This window comes from Petaurus breviceps, unplaced genomic scaffold (assembly GCF_028583685.1).
Source record: "Petaurus breviceps papuanus isolate PSGF00001 unplaced genomic scaffold, PetGlider_PUasm1.0 140, whole genome shotgun sequence".
Classification (NCBI taxonomy): Eukaryota; Metazoa; Chordata; class Mammalia; order Diprotodontia; family Petauridae; genus Petaurus; species Petaurus breviceps.
The window spans coordinates 947,232-968,091 of NW_027185698.1; the positions used below are offsets into that span (position 1 = coordinate 947,232).

At 37.6% G+C, this 20,860-nt stretch overlaps 1 protein-coding gene across 1 annotated transcript in view; it reads left to right on the forward strand.

The window, feature by feature from the left end:
• The first annotated feature begins 2,102 nt into the window (after positions 1 to 2,102).
• LOC138146493 (WD repeat-containing protein 19-like) overlaps positions 2,103 to 20,860 on the forward strand; it is a 154,033-nt gene continuing 135,275 nt past the window's right edge. The window contains exon 1 of the mRNA XM_069068410.1: positions 2,103 to 2,228. Coding sequence (XP_068924511.1) covers positions 2,116 to 2,228 — 113 coding nt within the window. The 5' untranslated portion in view covers positions 2,103 to 2,115. The remainder of the gene's footprint in view (positions 2,229 to 20,860) is intronic.

Genomic DNA, 20,860 nt, shown 5'->3' on the forward strand with positions numbered 1-20,860 from the left:
CTTATTTCATGCAAAAATTATTTTCTGGCACATTCAAAGGTTTTAGATGTTTTTAATGTTGCAGTACAGTTTTTAGTACAGTTCAATTCCATGCTTCTTTAGTAATTTGAGACATACATAAGAGTCCATTCTGCCACTTAGCTAGCTGTCTGACTTTGACAAGCCATTTGACTTTTTTTAAGTATCAGTTTCCTCACCTATAAAATATGTAAAATAATGTATATCCTATTTACCATGTAAGATTGTAGAAAATATGCACAATAATACCTATCTTGTTTATCTTGTGATGGTGTTGTAGAAATACCAGTGTAAATTTAGTTATTCATAATTTTGGTTTCAAATATTCTAGAGAATGGAAGGCCAAGGAATCTAAATGGACTGTTTGATGAAAAACATTATTCTTAATTCTTCTGAATTCTTTTTTTACTGTCAGTATTTATTCTAGGCAGGTATGTTCAGTATAATTTACAAACCAATATCTGGCAAAAACAAAGTGTCAGGAAAGCAGTCTCCTTCTTGGAAGATCTGTAGTGCCACATGGCCTGTATCCAGTCTGGTGCATTTATGACCTTTTCATATCACTGAGTTTTTATGCTATTAAGAGATAATTTGTAATTTTATTTTTTTCTCTCACAGCAAGTATTTATTCTCTTAGAAAAGTCTTTGCTTGGTGCTCCTATACAGTTCAAATGGCAAAAAGCACAAGGAAATTACATTGCAGTTACAGGGTAAGGTAGCCAGCATATTTAAAATTACAGTCTGTGTCATCTATTTTATTTGACATTTATGTATATAACATTAAGTAATGAATATAAAAGTAGTTCAAAGGATATTTTACTTCAGTAATAATCATAAGTTAAACATAGGTTTACTGGCTTGATTTGCCTTTGGAAAGTTTTATTAGTTCAGTGAGCATGTTACTAACAAAAAAATTTAAGTCATCTGCCATTTTATATTTTAAAAATCTAATATTGCATTTTTAGAGCTGATCATACAGTAAAAATCTTTGATCGCCATGGTCTAAAGAAAAATGAAATTAGTCTTCAAGGGTAAGTATAAAAATAGAATCAGAATTAATTTTCCTAAAATGAATAAATATGGAATACATAAAAGAAGGTATATTATGGTTTAGTTTAGCTGGAATAATTCTAGATTTAAAATCATAGCTCTGAAATTAACTAATTTTGTGACCCATAGTTGTTACTTTATCTCCCTGGGTTTCATTTTGAGAGATTTATGATGTAACAAGGCTGTAATTGCCTCTATCATCCCCCATAGAGTCTCTTTCAAAACTTCCTTTCCCTCTTCAAGCTTTTCTCCCTGCCTTGAACCCTCCTACCTTCTCCAGATGAGGATGTTAACTTTGTGACTTAGAAAATTGAAGCCAATTGATGTAAATTATCTTTTCCATTTTCTAAATCTCAAAATCTTGACAACTCCCACTCTCTCCTTTTTTTCCCCTAAGTCTCCAAAAGAGGTGGCCCTTCTAAAGCTAGCTCTTCTACATGTGTGCTTGATCTCACAGCAGATTGTGTCCTCTAACATTGCCATTCTCTTGAAGTGCTATGTAAATGTTAGTTATTATCAATGTGAGAAAATATATTGCAGGTTGCAATTCACAAAAATGAGATGTTTATTTTCCCAGTGAAAACAATTTCTGCTTTTATTTTTTGTCAGTGAAAATATGCTAATATTCTAATGGTGACTGAGGTTTCTAATCATGACCTGATCTCTTAATTGATTGAAATTTTCCATTGGTTTCTATTGAATAAAGTAGAACAGTAGTCATAAGTTGTCATTGTCCAAGTTGTAAAATTGAAGCGAACTTTAAACAAATCCTTGAACCTTTTAGGATAGAAGTACAGGAAACATGGCTTAACTTGAGCTAAAGTAACAGGCAAAAAGTAGAAGAGAGTGAGAGAGAAGAAAAAGGTAATATAAACCAGAGCAAGTTAAAGATTGACTTTCTATGAACTCTTAGTCCCTAGCATACTGGAATGTATTATGATAAATTATAACAAAAACAACAGTGGCATTTCGTTTGTTCAATTTCTTGTAAGTTAAAAAAATTCTAATTATATTCACATTTCTAATTTTTAAAGCCCCTGTGTTGCTATGGATTGGGATGTGGATGGAGACACATTAGCAATAATTGCTGAAAAATCTACCTGCATCTATTTGTGGGATGCCAACACAAATAAAACTAGTCAGTTGGATAGTGGTATGAGGTAAGAAAAATATTCTTTAATTTAAAAAAGGAATGTTTAAAAATTGTATTTGTTCACAGACATCCCTGATCATATGATATTGTTCCAAGAATTTATAAGATCATAGAACTTTAGTGTTGAAAGGGACCTTAGGATCATGTCTTAGCCTCTACATTTCCTGAATCTCAGAGTTGGAAGAGATCTCAGAAACTGTTTAATTCAACTGGTATTGGAACCCAGAATAGTTAAGTGACCTGCCCAAGTTCCCATAACTAGTTAATGGCAGAACTGGAAGTAGAATCCTGGTTTCCAGGCTCTTAATCCTGACTCTTTCCATTAGACTTATTAGTTATAATTTATGTAAAAGTCTTCATAATGCAAGGCATTCCTTTCCTTTGAATTAATTATAGTCTCTGGTTAAATAATAAAAGTTGTAACAGTGGTATGGTCTCATGAAATGTAGTTTTATTTTTTTTTTTTTAGTGGATGCAGACCCATAGGGTATCTTGAGTGTAGGATATCTTTTCTGAGGACCCCACATACAAGAAGGGGGTACCTCAGATACTGCTGGTTGGGACTAATGAACTATGGTTTTGAGTGGACACAGTTGTGAAGTGTGCTATAAACCTGGTATTACTTGCTTGAAGGCACCTACGTGTGATTGGATGTATCTAAGAGCTACCTATTAAAGTCATCAAGTATACATAGGTACATGTAAATTGACATGAAAGAGGCCAGCCAAGAAGTCTTTTTGATGCTGTGAGATGGGTAGGATAAACCCAGATGAGAAAGATAGAAAAGAAATAACAGCTGTGTTCTCATCCTGTTCTTGTGTAAAGGAGTGGCACTTCAAGACCTGCCTTGAGTTTCAGCTATTGTCAATTACATTTTGACAGAAACTGTTTGAGAATCCATTGATTATGTGCTGCTGTCAGTTATAAAATCAACAACACAGAGGTAGGGAAAAACTCCCAGTTTATTATGCCCAGAGTGCAGGCATCACTGAACAAAAAATCTGAACCCTTTGCCATTAGTTTTAAGCTACATTATATAGGTTTCCATTATGTAAACAGGATAGGTTCAGCGGAATTTCAAAGAGCAAGTTGAGGAAGGTAATGATTTCTAGATCAAAGAACAAATGACAGAAGGGGAAGATCTTTATAAGGTAAACAAGAAACTAGGCAGTTAATTCCAGACCTGTAGTAAATAGCTCAAACTTGATTTTGTGGGGTGGCTAGGTGGCACAGTGAGGGGCAGCTAGGTGGTGAAGTGAGTTGAGCACCGGCCCTGGAGCCAAGAGGACCTGAGTTCAGATCCGGCCTCAGACACTTAATGCACACACAAAAAAACTAGCTGTGTGACCTTGGGCAAGTTACTTCACCCCAATTGCCTTCCAAAAAGCAAAAACAAAACAAAACAAAAAACTTGATTTTGCAGACTCTAGTTGACTAAGGGACATTCTCATCTATAAGTGGTGGTAAGAAACTTAAGCCATAAATTCTCTTATGTTGTTCAGGGATACCCAGAATTCCCTATAGTTGTGGCAAGTTTATAGCTACTATCCATAAATGATTGATAGATACCTTTTCTGTTATATTGGGGAGGCAGTGATTAATTGGCAGCTTAAAGGATTGTTCATTGGGAGATAAATGAAGTGATAGAAGTCATTTGGGAATGGATAGAATAATGTCTAGTATGTGACTCTTCTTACTTTATTAAATCTCTTTGCTTTGAATTTGTATTCACCTACTTTGATTTGGTAAAGGAAGCATTGGTAGTAGTTTGTGAGTTTTGGATTTATTTAGTTGATCCGCCCAACAGTACTTTGGATCTAAGCGTAGAAGCGTGGAAGAAGGGCACATCATAGGGCCCTGGGTGCTTTGGATATTAAAAAGTAGGCTAAGAAGTTCTGAAAACTCCTTTTAATCCAGTTTGCCTCTTTTAAAAAATTAAATATCTGAAACCACTAAAATTCATTGAATGATTAAGAAGGGAGATAGGGAGTAAGACCATGGGAGTAAGCAATAGTAAAAGCATGAGCCATGACCAACCTTGGACATAGAAAGTAAAAAAAAATTAAATTGAAAAAAATTAAAAATGAAAAAATTTTATCTTATAGGGTAGAGATATCTGTAAAGATGTTTATGAAAGAGGTAAGGAACTATAGGTGTGTAATGTAGTATAAGCAATTATATGTCATTGTTTTGTCAATGAGTTTCACTTTGTGTAATTTTTTGGGGGGGTTCAGTGGTCTGTCAGTTAGGAAATAAACATTTATTAAGTGCCTTCTATATGCCTGATACTGTGCCAAGCCCTGGATGGGAAGGCAATAGATTGGGACATTATTATGCTGGGAAAAAAAATGCATCAGCAAAAATTTTAAAAGAGAAAGGCCTGTATTGAGCATTCTGAGGTAGGGAGGATCCTTGGGTTATAAAGAGGTATCCTAGGTTGAATGGGTGAATAAAGGAATAATGGAGTTTTAGCCTAATGTGTTATATGGCAGCTGACTCTGGTTGTATTCAGTGCAATTCAAATCAATAAACATTTATTAAATATCTGCTAAGTGCAAGGTTTTATGCTAGGTTCTGGGGATCTGTAGCAGCAAGCACCTTACCATACCCAGGGTGGCTTGCTAGCACAGGTTCCTCGATCTGCTTTTCTAAAGGAAAGCAACTCAAAATGGGATGGCAATCTTGCTTTAATCAAACATATGTCATTTACCTAGTTCAGGGGGAAAAGGTCAGCACCCCGAACTTCAGAGAATATGGAGGTTACAAACAGACAAAAAAAATACAGACATAGAAACAGATCAGCAGACAGGGTTTGAGCTGTCTGACCATTATATCCATACCTAGTTAGTTACCAGAGAGGGAAGCACCAACATCTGGGTTTTCAAAGCCGGGGGGCTCAATGGCTGCCCAGAATCTCATCTGGTCAAATCATACAACTCTTCTCAAAGTGAGCCCCAAAGCAAAACCTCACATCAGGGTATATATACCCTTCTCCTGGCTCAGAGAATGTCACAAACCTCTTGACCCACTGCCCAATCACAAAGCAACAGGGTGTGGGCATTCTTGAAAAACAAGTCACCCGCCACAGGCTCTATGTGACCACATTCAGCCTCTCAGAGTCACTTAAGCCTCTCAGAGGGCCTAGGGGCAAGGAAGATCTTCAGATTCCCATTTCCATAACTGGATCCAAAGACACAAACTAAGCAGTTTCTGCCTTTTATCTTCTATTTTATTGGCAGATAGAACAGTGTAAATAAGAATAGTTCAAGAAAAATTGAGGGTACAGAGACCACTAACAACTGAGTGGAACCAGGGAAGGGTTCACATAAGAGGTGGTACCTCTTCTGAGCCTTGGAGGATGAGTAAGATTCTGAAAGGTAGGAGACAGAAGAGAAGGAAGTTAATTTTAGGAGTAGGTCCATATTGGAGGAACACAGTTTTGAGGGAATTAAGGAATTGATTGTCAAGGTATATGAAATAAAGATACTAAGGCACGCCAAAAAAACCCCTCATCCTTTAATATTATCAAAAAAAGGTGACTGAACAAACATCAGTAGCTACTTAGCCACATGCTTACTTTTCCATCTATACAAAAATGTTTATGAGTATAATTTATATACATTTTATTTTTTAAAATTTAATATTTTATTTTCTGCCAGTTACACATAAAAACAATTTTTAACATTCATTAAAAAAAATTTGAGTTACAAATTTTCTTCCTCCCCGCTTCCATCCTTCCCCCTCCTTGCCCCACCTTAGAAGGTAGGAAGTTTAATATAGATTATAAATGAGTGGTCATGCAAAACATATTTCCACATTAGTCATGTTGTAAAAGAAAACACAGACCAAGAAAAACCCAATTAAAACAAAGAAAGTAAAAAAAGTATACTTCAATCTGCATTCAGACTCTATCAGTTCTTTCTTTGGATAGCATTTTTCATCATAAGTCATTTGGAATTGTCTTGGATCACTGTATTGCTTAAAATAGCTGTCATTCACAGTTGATCATCATGCAATATTACTGTTACTATGTACAGTTTTAATGACATGCACAGCGGCTTTCCAGAAGAATGCTACTGTGAATGGCTTTTAAGGTTCTGACTACACAGTATAGTGAACACTCTATTCCATAACAAATCAAAGCAAAACATTCACAGAAAATCAAGGTACAGCATTCACAAATAGCTTATCATTAAAATGGCCACAGTATTCACCAAAGTTGTCACAATATTTAGAACAAAGGACAATCATCTGAAAGTACAACAGTCAAAGTCTTCCACTCGTGGGGCACACTTAAGTTAACTCAATAAGTATCACAATATAGTCTCAAAGTACAATAGTCAAATTCTTCTACTCATGGGGCAAAGTCTTCCACTCACGGGGCACTCTTAAGTTAACTCAATCTGTCACTTATTCAGCAATTAATTACTAAGTATAATACACAAACACTCCACCTGTAGGTCATTAGTAAACTACAATTTCATCATTACTCAGTACCCAGGGAGAGGTCTTTTCATCTTGACTTGGGGCCGGTTCTCAGATTCCCTGGATCCCCTTCCATGGTCCCAGATTCTGCCTGGATTCACCAGACTGTCACCTGGGTTCAATGGCAGACAGCTCCCAGTTCCTTGTCCAGCTCTCTGGGTAGGTCCTGTTCCACACTAAAGTTTAAAGGATCCAGTCCATCTGAACTCCTTCATAATTTCTGGTCCTGGGAATTCAAGGCTCAACGAAGCCACAAACAGATAAAGTCTCAGCATCCCAGTCATGCTTCCTGTCTTCTGCTTCCTCAGTCTTCTCCTGGGCTCCTAGTTCCTGGTTCTTGGGCTCCTGGGCTCCTCTGTCACCTGGGCTCCTCTTCAGAAGAAGCTCTACCACAAGTTCTCAGAAAATTCTGGTTCAATTCTCCATTCTCTCTTTTGTAGCTGCTCTGCTATCAGATGCTGGTCCCAAGAAATTCTGACTGTGCCTCTCTGGGACTTTTCTTATATACACAGCATTAGCTACTTCCTGTTTCAGCCAACCCCTTCCTGTTATGTCAGCAACAGGAGACAGGAGTTCATATCTTCTGTTTCCCCAACAGAGACTTGATCTAAGTGCTAACTACCTTTGCCAACACAAAGGGATCTTCAAATTCAAATTGCATTACCATTACAACAGTGTTCTCTTGGTTCTGCTCATTTCACTTTGTTATCAGTTCATGTAAGTCTTTCCAGGTTTTTCTAAGAGCATCATTTATTGTAGCAAAATAGTATTCCATCACAATCATTTACCACAACTTATTCAGTCATTCCCTACTTGATGGGCATCCCCAATACTTTACCACACAAAAAGAGCTACTATAAATATTTTTTGTATGTATAGGTCCTTTTCCATTTTGTTTTTTTATCTCTTTGGTGTACAGACCTAGTAATGGTATTGTTGGGTCAGAAGGTTTTATAGCCCCTTGGATATAGTTCCAAATTGCTCTCCAGAATAGTTGAATCAGTTCACAACTTCACCAGCAGTACATTAGTGTCTCAATTTCCCCACATCCCCTCCAACATTTGTCATTTTCCTTTTCTGTCATATTAGCCAATCTGATAGGTGTGGGGTGGTAGCTCATAAGGTTCATGTACTTCTCACCACCTCCTGAATCTTCCCCTCTCTGGTAAAAGCTCTTTTGTGCCTCTTTTATGTGTGATAATTTACCCAATTCTTCTTCTCCTTTACCCTTTCTCACAATGCAGTCTTCTTTATTACTCCTTAATTTTATTTTTTAAGATAATCATCCTATCATATTAAACTCACACCCATGCCTCTGTCTATGTATACTTCCAACTGCCTTAATAATGAGAAAATTCTTGGGAGTTATGAGTATTGTTTTCCCACATAGGAATATAAACAGCTTAAACTTATTGAATCCATTATTATCTCTCTTTCTTGTTTACCCTTTTTTTTTTTGCTTCTCTTGAGTCTTATATTTGAAAGTCAGATTTTCTGCTGAGCTCTGTTCTTTTCAGATGCTTGAAAGTCATCTATTTCATTGAATATTCATTTTTTCCCCTGAATGATTATACTCAGTTTTTCTGGATCGGTGATTTTTGGTTGTAATCTTAGCTCCTTTGGTATATCATGTTCTAAGCCCTCCAGACTTTTAATGTAGAAACTATGAAATCTTGTGTTATCCTGACTGTGTCTCCATGATTTTTGAATTGTTTCTGGCTGTTTGTAATATTTTCTTCTGACCTAAAAGCTGTGGAATTGGGGGATCTTTTTCAGGAGGTGATTGGTGGATTCCTTTAATTTGTCTTTTACCCTCTAGGTCTAGGGTATCAGGTTAATTTTCCTCGATAATTTTTTGCAAGATGGTGTGTAGGCTCTTTTTTTGATCATGGCTTTCAGGTAGTCCAGTCATTTGTAAATTATCTCTCCTTGATCTGTTTTCCAGGTCAGTTGTTTTTCCAATGATATATTTCACATTTTCTATTTTTTCATTCTTTTGATTTTGTTTTATTGTTTCTTGACGCCTCATGGAGTCATTAGCTTCCACTTGCCTAATTTTAATTTTTTTTGTTCTTTTTTTTGGAGGGGGAGGGCAGGAAGTTGGGGTTAAGTGACTTGCCCAAGGTCACACAGCTAGTAAGTCTGAGGCTGGATTTGAACTCAGGTCCTCTTGACTCTAGAACCAGTGCTCTACTCCAGTTTTAATTTTTAAGGAATTATTTTTTTCAGTGAGCTTTTGTACTTCCTTTTCCATTTTCCAATTCTGCTTTTTAAGGTGTTCTCATATTCAGTGGATTTTTGTGCCCCTTGCCATTTGGTCTTTCTGTTTTTTAAGGTGTAATTTTCTTCAATATTTTTTTTGTGCCTCCTTTATCAAGCTGTTGACTCTTTTTTCATGATTATTTTTGCATCATTCTAATTTATTTTCCCAAATTTTTTACCTCCCTAATTTTATTTTGGTTTTTCATTTTTCAAATGCTTTATTAACTTCCGATTTACATTATTAATTTCCACCAGATTTTGAGTTACAAATTTTCTCCCCATTTTTCCCCTACCCACCACTCCAGAACAGCAGTCCCACAGGATATCCCCTCCTCCAATATGCTCTCTCCCATATCTTCTTCCAAACCCCCTTAGACTTTTCCAGTAGGGCATGGTGGATCTCTATGCCCCAGTTCCTGTATATCTTCTTTCCCAATTACATGTAAGATAGTATTAATAATAGTATATATGTATATATAATTTTAAACATTTGATTTTAAAACTTTGAATTCCAGATTCATTCCCTTCCTCCCTTGCCACCCACCCTTACTGGGAAGATAAGCAGTTCAGTATAGATTGTACATGTGTAGCTAATGCAAAACATTAACATAGTAGATATATTGTAAAATACTGACTATTATTTCCCTTCCTCCTATCCCACCACCTACTTGTTCTCTTCTCTACTTTGATCCCATCCCTTTTCAAAAGGGAGTGCTTCCAATTTCCCTCCCCTGCAGCCTGCCCTCCCTTCCATCATCTCCCCTCTCATCTCCTTCCCCCTACTCTCCTATAGGGTGAGATACCCTATTTAGTGTGTATTTCATTTCTTCCCTGTGCCAAATTCAGTGAGAATAAGGTTGACCCATTCCCTTTTGCCTTCCTATTCTTCCCCTCCATTGTAACCATTTTCCCTTGCCTCTTCTTTATGAGATAGTTTACCCCATTCTGTGTCTCTCCATCTCCTCTCATTATATTCCTCTCTCATCTCTTAATTTCCCCTTTTAAGTATCATCCCTTCCTATTAAATTGGTCCTGTTCCCTCTATCTATGTATACCTATAAGTATATATATACACACATTCACACATGTATTTATACGCCCTTATACCCCCCGATATATACATATATATTTCTATTCCCTTCAACTATTTTCACACTGAGAAAAGTTTCATCAGTTACAATTATAATTTTTCGATGTAGGAATGTTAATAGTTTGGCTTTGATCAGTAGCTTATGATTTCTTTTCTCTGTTTACCTTCTCAAGCTTCTCTTGCTTCTTGTACCTGGATGTCAAATTTCCTCTGGTTTTCATTAAGAATGCTTGAAAGTCCTCTATTCCACTGAATGACCATATTTTCCCCTGAAAGATGATACTCAGTTTTGCTGGGTAGGTGATTCTTGGTTTTAATCCCAGCTCTTCTGCCCTCTGGAATATCCTATTCCAGGCCCTTTGATCCGTCAGTGTAGAAGCTGCCAGGTCCTATGTTATCCTGATTGTGTTTCCACAATATTCAAATTGTTTCTTCCTGGCTGCTCATAATATTTTCTCCATGATCTCTGGGAATTCCAGAACCTGGCTATAATATTCCTAGGAGTTTTCTTTTTGGGATCTTTTTCAGGAGGTAATTGGTTGGATTCTTTCAACCTCTATTGTGCCTTCTGGTTCTAAAACATCAGGGCAATTTTCCTTGAGAATTTCTTGGAGGATAATTTCTAGGTTCTTTCCCTGAACATGGCTTTCAGGTGGTCCAATAATTTTAAAATTATCTCTCCTGGATCTATTTTCTAGGTCAGTGGTTTTTCCCTTGAGATATTTCACATTGCCTTCTATTCTTTCATTTGTTTGGATCTGTTTAACATCATCTTGATTTCTCTTAAAGTCACTAGCTTCACTTTGCTCCAGTCTAAATCCAAGGGAACGATTCTCATTAAGCTTTTGAGATTCTTTTTCCATCTGGCAAATTCGGCTTTTCAAGGCATTCCTCTCCTCATTGCCTTTTTGAGCCTCTTTTGCCAGTTGAGTCAGTCTGTTTTTTAAGGTTTGATTTTCCTCAGTCAGGCTGTTGACTCTCATTTCATAATTTTCTTGCATCATTCTCATTCCTCTTCCCAATTTTTCCTACACTTCTCTTATCTGCTTCATAAGGTCCTCTATGGCCTGTAATCAGCTTGTATTTTCCTTTGAAGTTTTTGGTGCAGGAGTTCTGACTTCACTGTCTTCCTCCTGTTCCATGCTTTGCTCCTTTTTGTCCCCAAAATAGGAGTCTAATGTTGGAGTCTTCTGTTTGTTTTGCTTCCTTTGTCTGGTCATGTTGCCCCTCAGTCACTTGACTCCTGGGCTTTTTGCCACAGTAGGACTCTGCCACTAGATGGGAGCTTTTGTCCCAAACGAGTTTTCTCAACTGCTGGAGGTATTAGTTGGGTGCCTTCTCTGAGGCCTCTACACACTCTTGCAAGCTGGTCATGCACCCCAGGACCTCTACCCTAGACTGCAATCCAGATCCAAGCATGTAAAAGCAAGAGCGATTACCCCTCAGACTGGTTGCTTGGTCCCCCTACACTCTACAGGCCAGTAGCTGAAGCTGCCACATGGTGCTGGCTGTGTCAGGTGTCTCAGCAGCTTGGGGCAAAAGCCAACACACTCCCACCTACTGGTCCCAAACTCCAGACTGCACTGACCTCTCACTTTGTACTTCGCATCTATGTGTTGATAAATCTGGAAATGGCCACAGCTGCTGCTGATCTGGAGTCCCTCTGGCTGGCGGCTGGTCAGGCCCACCCTGAGGCTAAAACCTCTGGCTCATGCGGGCCTGGGCTCAGCTCTAAGAGCACTACACTGGCTGCTTGCTGCTGGCCTGCCAGGCTATCCTCAGCAGAAGGTTAGCTTCTCTGTGTCATTTTGTGGGTTCTATACTTCCAAAGTTTGTTTAGAGTCCCCTTTTTACATGGATTCGGGAAGGTGGAAGCCGGAGCCACAGGGAGGTCCTGCTTCTACTCAGCCATCTTGACTCTACCCCCTTCTAATTTTGTTCTAAAAATCCTTTTTGATCTCTCCCAGGAATTCTTTTTGGACCTGAGGCAAGTTTACATTTTTCTTTGAGGCCTTGGATGTAGCAATTTTGATTTTGTTGTCTTCTGAGTTTGTGTTTTGATCTTCCCTGTCACCATAGTAACTTTTTAAGGTCAGGATCTTTTTCTGTTGTTTGCTCATTTTTCCAGCCTATTTCTTAACTTTTAGCTAATGATTTTAAATTTGGTCTCTGCTTCTGGAGTGGAGGGGGCGCTGTCCTAAACTTCAGGTCTTTCATGCTGCTATTTTCAGAGCTAGTTCTGCGGTTATGTAAGTTTTTAGTTCTTCCAAGGTATATGATCCAAGGAGAAGTTTATTTACTATTCCCCTGGCCTGTTCTCTGTTCTGTGAGTGACCGTAAGCACTCTTTCCTGTGCTGGAACTGTGATGAGGGTCCCTTCTCCCTTGTGACCTCAAACTCTAGTGTCCTAATGCTTTTCTTAGCTTCTGGCACTGTGTTCCAGGACTGTGATCCATCTCCAAGTGTGGGCAGTGCAATACAGTCTTGCCCTTCATGTCAGCAAAGGAATATTTGCAATCTCTTTCTGACCAGGTGTCTGACCCCATTACCATGTGTGGGCTGAGAGCTTTGGAAGCTATAGTTGTTGTGGCTGATTCTGTCACTCCTAAAGCCTGTTGCTAGTTTGCTGGGGCATTGAACTAAGCTCCACTCTCACCCCAGTGTGACATACTTTTCCTGCCAACCTTCTAAGTTGTCTTGGGCTGGATTATTGTTTTATGCTGTCCTTTTGTAGGTTCTCTGGCTTTAGAATTTGTTTTGAGGTATTTAAGGTTGTTTGGAGTAGAATTTTGGAAAACTAAGAAAAATCTCTGGCTTTTCTTTACCATTTTCAGTCTATACACATACTAAGAATATCCATGGTAGGGGTTATTAGAACAAGTAGATTTTCTCAAATCATATCACATCAGAGACCACATCTTTACCACCACAAAACTGACTGGAAGATGTAGAGAAAAAAACACGACTGTGTTATTATTTGTTGAAAATAGTGTTTGCTTTTATAGAGCAAAATAGTACCTTACAGGCTCTACAACACAATGTCTTATGTGCCTCCACATAGTATAGTATAATATATCAGTGTTATACAGTATTACTTGAAAGATATAACAACAGATAATTTTGTGCAATGACTCTCATTGTTAATATTAGATAAGGCATAAAACAATGAGATATGTTATTTGCTAAGATGTTTGCCATTGTTGGGGAAGACAGAGGCTCAGAACAGAGCCTTAATTGAAGAAGAATTATTCCAATAATGGGTCTGTGACAAAAAAGATTAACCCCTGCTATAGATACTGAGGTCCTACAGGTGCACCTGTTTGCAGAGGGCTTTATGCTGATTGCATTAAACCCCAGAGTGGTGAAGAGCCTCCACAATCATTTAGAAAAGTTTGGCCTACCTATCCATAAAGGAAAAAGTAAGTGAATAATGAATAATTATTGTTCAGACTACTATTTGTAGTTGATTTTCTTTCTTTTTTAAAAAGATTTTTAATTGTGTTTTTATTTTTATTTTTTGAAAATTCCACATTCTCTTGCTCTTGTTCTCATCTACCCCCATCCCTCCCACTCCTCCACTGAGAAAATAAGAAAAACAAAACCATTACAACCTAGTAGTCAGGCAAAATAAAGTCCTGCATTGAACATGTCCAAAAATATGTTCTGTGAACCTATCACCTTTCTATCAGGAGGTGAGTAGCATTTTCATCAAGAATTTTCTGGAATTGTGTTTATCATAGTTTTTAAGTCTTTCAGATTTGTCTTTACAATATTGTTGTTATTGTGTAAATTCTTCTTCCAGTTCTTCTCACTTTACTCAGGCAGTTCATACAAATCTTCCTAAGTTTCTCTGAAACCATCTTTTCTCCCTTAGGGCAGGGCTTGGTAAAGTATAGCTCCAGGGCCAAATTCTGCTCCTTGTCTGTATTTTGTAGGCTTGGGAGCTAAGATTGTTTTTTGCATTTTTTCAGTTATTTCTTTTTAAAGGTAAAACTATTCTGGGGTGCAGCCAAGATGGCTGAGTAGAAACAGGACTTCCATGCAGTTCTGGCTTCCACTTCTTCTAATACATGTAAAAAATGACTCTAAACAAATTTTAGAGCTACAGAACCCACAAAGTGACAGACAGAAACAAATCTGCTGAAGGAAGCCCGGCAGGCTGTCAGGAAGGCTCCATTGCAACGCGTTCAAAGCTGAGGACAGTCCCACCTGAGCTGTGGTTTTAGCCCCAGGGTGTCCCCTAGTAGCTGCTGCTAGAGCAGACTTCACAAGAGTAAATCACCAGCAGCTGTAGCAGTTTCCAGACTTCTCAATCCATAAATGCCAAAGACAAAGTAAAAGGTCAGTGTGGAACTTGGTTGGTCCAAGGGAGGATAGAAGAGTGCAGTCTGGCTGCTACCCCTGGAAAGAGAAGCAGAGGAGGTGTGGTGGCTGTAACTGCTGCCACATGGCTGCTTCTGGAGCTCCTGGCCTGCAGATTGTAGGGGGACCAAGCAACCATTCAGAGACTAAGTGCTCTTGCTTTGACCTGCTTGGATCCGGATTGCGGTCTTGGGTGATGGTCTTGGGGTGTGTGACCAGTGAGCCAGAGCATGTCAGAGCTGTAGAGAGGGCACCCATCTAATAGCTCCAGCAGCTGCAAAAACCCTGGCGATTTGGGCCATAGCTCTCTCCATTCTGGAAGCAGAGTTCTACTGTGGCAAAGAGCTCAAAAGTCAAGTAATTGGCTGGCAATATGAGCAAGCAGAGGAAGCTCAAACAGACCATACAATCCCTTTATTGGTGACAAAAAGGATCAAGGCATGAAGCAGGAGGAAGACATTGAAGTCAGAACTCTTGCATCAAAAGCCTCCAAGAAAAATATGAATTGGGTATAGGCCATGGAGGAGCTCAAGAAGGATTTTGAAAATCAGGTAAGAGAAGTGGAGGAAAAATTGGGAAGAGAAATGAAAATGATATAAGAAAATCATGAAAAGAGAGTCAACAGCTTGCTAAAGGATACCCAAAAATACACAGGAGAAAATAACACCTTAAAAAATAGACTAACTCAAATGACAAAAGAGGTCCAAAAAGCCAATGAAGAGAAGAATGCTTTAAAAAGCTGAATTTGCCAGATGGAAAAGAAATTTCAAAAAGTCACTGAAGAGAATAACTCCTTCAAAATTAGATTGGAGTAATTGGAAGCTAATGACTTTATGAGAAATCAAGATACTATAAAACAGTTCCAAACAAATGAAAAAATAGAAGGCAATGTGAAATATCTCATTGGAAAAACCACTGACCTGAAAAATAGAACCAGGAGAGATAATTTAAAAATTATTGGACTACCTGAAAGCCATGATCAAAAAAAAGAGCCTAGACACAATCTTTCAAGAAATTATCAAGCAAAATTGGCCTGATATTCTACAACCTGAGGGCAAAATAGAAGTTGATAGAATTCACCGATTGCCTCTTGAAAAAGATCCTAAAAAGAAAACTTCTAGGAATATTATAGCCAAATCCCAGAGTTCCCAGGTCAAGGAGAAAATCAAGCAGTCAGGAAGAAACAATTTGAGTATTGTGGAAACACAATAAGGATAACAGAAGACCTAGCAGCTTCTACATTAAGGGATTGAAGAGTTTAAAGTATGATATTCTGGAGGTCAAAGGATCTAGGACTAAAACCAAGAATTACCTACCCAGCAAAATTGAGTATAATGCTACAGGGAAAAATATGATCATTCAATGAAATAGAGGACTTTTAGGCATTCTTGATGAAAAAACCAGAGCTGAGCAGAAAATTTGACTTTCAAATACAAGAAGTAAGAGAAGCATGAGAAGGTAAAAAGGAAAAAGAAATCACAAGGAACTTATTAAAGTTGAACTATTTACATTCCTACATGGAAAAACAATAATTGTAACTCATAAAGACTTTTCTCAGTATGAAAATAGTTGAAGGGAATATATGTGTATATATATATATATATATATATATGTATGCATACATATACATGCATGTATAGGAGGATGTATATATATAACTATATATGTGAGTGTGGCCATTTGTATGTTCATATATTCATAGAGGGCACAGGATGAGTTGAATATGAAGGAATGATATCTAAAAAATAAAATTGAGAGGTGACAGAGGAATTTATTGGGAGAAGAAGAAAAGGAGAGATAGATTAGGGTAAATTATCTCATATAGGAGAGGGGAATTATATTAGAATACATAATAGAAGAGTTACAATGGAGGGGAAGAGCAGGAAGGTGAAAGGAAATGGGATGACCTGATTCTCATTGAATTTGGCGTAAGGAGGGAATAACATACACACTCAATAGGGTATCTTACCCTACAGGAAAATAGGGGGGTAGGGGATAAGAGGGGTGATTAGAGAAGGGAGCCCAGATTGGGGGAGATGGTAGTTAGAAGCTAACATATTTGAAAAGGGATAGGGTCAAGGGAGAAAATGGAATAAGTGGGGGGGGGCAGGATAGGATGGAGGGAAATATAGTTAGTTTTTCACAATGTAACTACTATGGAAATGATGTGGGTAACTACACATGTATAATCTATATTGAATTGCTTATATTCCCAGTGGGGGTGGGTGAGGAGGGAAGAAGGGAAAAAATCTGGAACTAAAATTTTTAAAAACGAATGTTTAAAAATTTGTATTTTTTTTTTTTTACATCCAACTGGGAAATAAGATATACAGGTACTAGGGTATAGAAATCCATCTTGCCCTACTAGAAAGTTAACGGGGTGAAGGGGGAGGATATAAGAGAGAACAGATTGGGAGAAGTGGTATTCAGTAGGCTTGCTATTTTGGAGTGGGGATTAGGGGAAAGACGGTGAGAGAGAAAAAATTGTAACAAAATCTTGTGGAAATGAATGTTGAAAACTAAAAATACATAAATATTAAAAAGTAAAACCTTTCTTAGCTTGCAATCTGTACAAAACACTGTCAGAGGCAGGATTTGACTTATGGGCAGTAGTTTGCCTATCCCTGTCCTAAAGTATTTTGCACAGACACCGAAATTGACATAAACCCAGAATTAAATAGGAGAATAGGGGACAGGATTACTATAGGAAAATTAGATATTGTTTTTAATAACCTTAAGTTTCTCTTTAATATAAAAGCCCATCTTTTTTTTTTTTAAGGTATAGTATACTTCAGTCTTGGCTTCTAGCTATTGAACACTATAGTGTTCCAGTAACATAGTTTATAATAAATGGAAATTGAGGAACGCCTAAAGGGCAAGAGTGGTGCGTGACGGGCCCGAGGCTGCAATGTATTATAAATAAAATATTTATGTTAGAGAATTAGTATAAAGAAATGTATGATAAGATTCAGTTACTTAGTCATAGTGGTTAAAGGGCAGCTGATGTATAGCCCACATACTCTATTGGTATTCTTGCAGTACCAAGAAAGCACAAGGAATGCATTTAGCATGTTAAATGAACTCCTATGACAAATTTATGGGAGGACATGGAGTGGCATCATATAGGATGGACTATGTTCCACATTGTTGGAAAAAAATACCAGTATTAGTGAAATTACAGATTTCCTAGAGTATTAGAGTAAGGCAACAATTTAACCAAGAAAAATGCAAAGCTAAAATAGGTGAATTCAGGTTTCTTGTACATCCTGGAAACTTTGGAGAAAGTGGGGAGAATGGCATAGAATCATGGAGATGACAAATATTATATCTGTACGTATTTGTGTTTTTTAATTAAAAAACTTTTAGACCAATGAGTTAGGCAAATTTTTAGAATGTACATTATTAAACACAGGATTTGCTAGCTGTAAGTTAAGAATAAAAATTCTATTAAGAGCCAGCATAGCTTCACTAAGAAAATGTCATACCAAACTAACCACATTTACTTTTTTGACAGTTTTTGTTCATGTTTAGTCATTTCAGTTGTGTCTAACTCTTCATGACCCCATTTGGGGTTTTCTTTTGCAATGCTGTTGGAGTGGTTTGCCATTTCTTTGTCCAGTTCAGTTTAGAGATGATGAAACTGAGGAAAACAGGGTTAAGTGACTTGCCCAGGGTCTCGCAGTTAGTAAGTGTCTGAGGCTGGATTTGAACTCAGGTCTTCCTCACTCCAGACCCAGCACTTTGTCCACTGCACTACCTAGCTGATGTATACTTGTAAATTAGGGGATGCATTGTATTTGGATGTAAGAAGGTGTTTGATAAAATGTAGCATAATAGTTAGACATTTCAATAATTCAGTTGATCTTTGATCTTGTTGATGTGTGCACTCTCTACAACCTTGCAAATCTCAGTCCTTTCATGCCTTCACATTCTGTAGGATTCTTAGATCCGTCTTTTTCTGTCTTCCTTTAAATCCCTAGTAGGGAGACGCCAAATATACAGAGGATTTTGCTTTAGATGTTTTGATTTTATGTAGTACTAATGCATCATGTAGGTAAATTCATCTATCATCCCTCTATTTCACTATCAGACAGATTCAACTCCTTTAACCATGCATCTTAATACTTTTGATTAAAATTTTTTTCTTTGCATCATAAATCTAGAAGTAGAAGGGATATTACAGCTCATCTAGTCTAAGCCTCTCATTTTATAAATGAGGTAGAAGAACTTCAGAGGGGTGGTGACTTGCTTAAGGTCACACACATAGTAAGTGATAGAACTGGGATTTGAACCCAGGTCCTCTGACACCAAATCCAGTCCCCTTTGCATTGCCTCCATTAGATTGATTCTTGACACTGCTATACTTCAAGATGCTTTCTCTTCCAATAGCCCTTTACTCATAACAAGGAAAATTAGTTAAATAAGATAAATCACTCAATAAATATTGAAGTCCTTCACAATTATTGCCTTGCTATAATTAGGTAGCTTTTCCTTTGAGTACTTAGGAGCTATGTCATTTGGTACACATATAGTTAATGTTATTGTTTCATTATCTGTTGGTGCCTTTAAGCATACCGTGTTTCCCCAATAATAAGACCTATCCCGAAAATAAGCTGTCCCCTTACTGTGTAAGATTCCTCTAAAATAAGCCCTCCCCCGAAAATAAGCCCTATTGAGATTGCTACTGTAGTGAAGGTGATCCCCTGCACTACACGCTACATTACCATACCCTCTGTATGCACCGTCCCCCCCTCCCCCCCCGTGAAACGCCGCGCTCCGAGCTGCATCCAGTCAGAGTTGCAGCAGTGAGCGCATCATCCTGTTCTTCCCCAGTGATTTGCTTATTGAATAAAGGTACATTTTTTTGTTCACATTTACGGTACCTGTTTATTAAAATTTCTGTCAATGTTCATTAAAATAAGCCCTCCCCTGAAAATAAGCCCTCTGGTGTTTTTCTGTCCAAAAAAAATAATGACAGTGTCTTATTATCGGGGAAACACGGTAATATGCATTCTATGTTTGTCTTTCAAAGATTCTGCCCAGCTCACTTTTTCTCAAATGATGGGAAGTCATCAATTCCGTTAAGAATGTTTTTCTTACCTGCTTTGCTTATAAGGATGTTACTCTTGAGTACACGCTACTTTCCTTTTCCTTTTGTTATATTCTAATTTTTTCCTTATAATGAAACTATCAGGGAATTTTTTTTCAAGATTGAATGGTTATCTAAGAATAGTTGAGAGATATGGAAGAATTTACTAGGAACTAGTCTTTTATGATGCATATAGGGAGAATCAGCTGGTTTAATTTTTCTAAGCAAACAAGTTTTATTCAAACTTTTTATTCAGTTACAAAAAGAAAGGAAATGCAAAGGAAGCAGGCACTAATATCTGAATATAATGTCCTGGGATTATGAGCTTCCTGCATCTGTTTTTCCTCTCCTCCTACATTAGCAAGGTCATGCATAAGAGTACTGCAGTTAGGATAATGGAGTTTACTTGTGCTAAGGAGGAGTATTTATTTCCCTATGTATATAGTGAGAGTTACCAAGTTTGCTTGTGTTAAAGATACTCAGTCCCTTAGACTTCTTTATAGCTTGCTTCACAATTCTGATTGTAATTGTCCATGTATGATTTGATCTCTCTCTTCCTGGTGATGGATCTATGTTTGGTGCAATGGTGAAATGGACTATGCATGTTATGATATACAGTTTTAAAAATAAAAACTATTTAATAACTCCCAATCAAAGCAGCCCACAAGATACTAGAAAAGTCTACAAAAGATAATAAGGAAATTTCCTGGGGACTCAGGAGCTCTCTATGAGCATCCTAAAGCTATCTTTATAGAATCTTTGTCCAGAAGGCCCACAGCTCAGTCTCATTTCATTCCACCTGGGAGCAAAATTAAATCAAATTGCTTCAGGTCTGCTTCATGGTATTTTGGTTCAATATTGCTCTACTAGGTAGCATGGGATGACTTACTTGTGTGACTGTAATTAATCAATAAATCATTGTTTATTAAGTGCCCCCTATGTTTCAGGCACTGTGCTAAGCACGGGGTATATAAAAAGAAACAAAAGACAGTTTTGCCCTTTAGGAGCTTACAGTCTAATGGGAGATCATAAGCTATATACATGATAAATAGGAAATTATTAATGGGGGGAAAGTACTGGAATTAAGAGGGATTAGAGAAGCCTTGTGGAAAGAAGTTTAAGTGGAATGTGAAGGGTATCAGGCAGAGATAATGGAGGGAGAACATTCTGGGTGTGGGAGATTTCCAGAGAAAAATGTCTGGGGGCAAGAGGTATAGTATATAAAGTATAAGAAGCTTAGAATTGTAAGAGGGGCTAGTTTATAAAGGGCTTTAAGTGCGAAATAGAAAATTTCATATATTTAATCCTGGAGGCAATGTGGAAAGATGTGTTCTAGGAGTGGCTAGGTGGC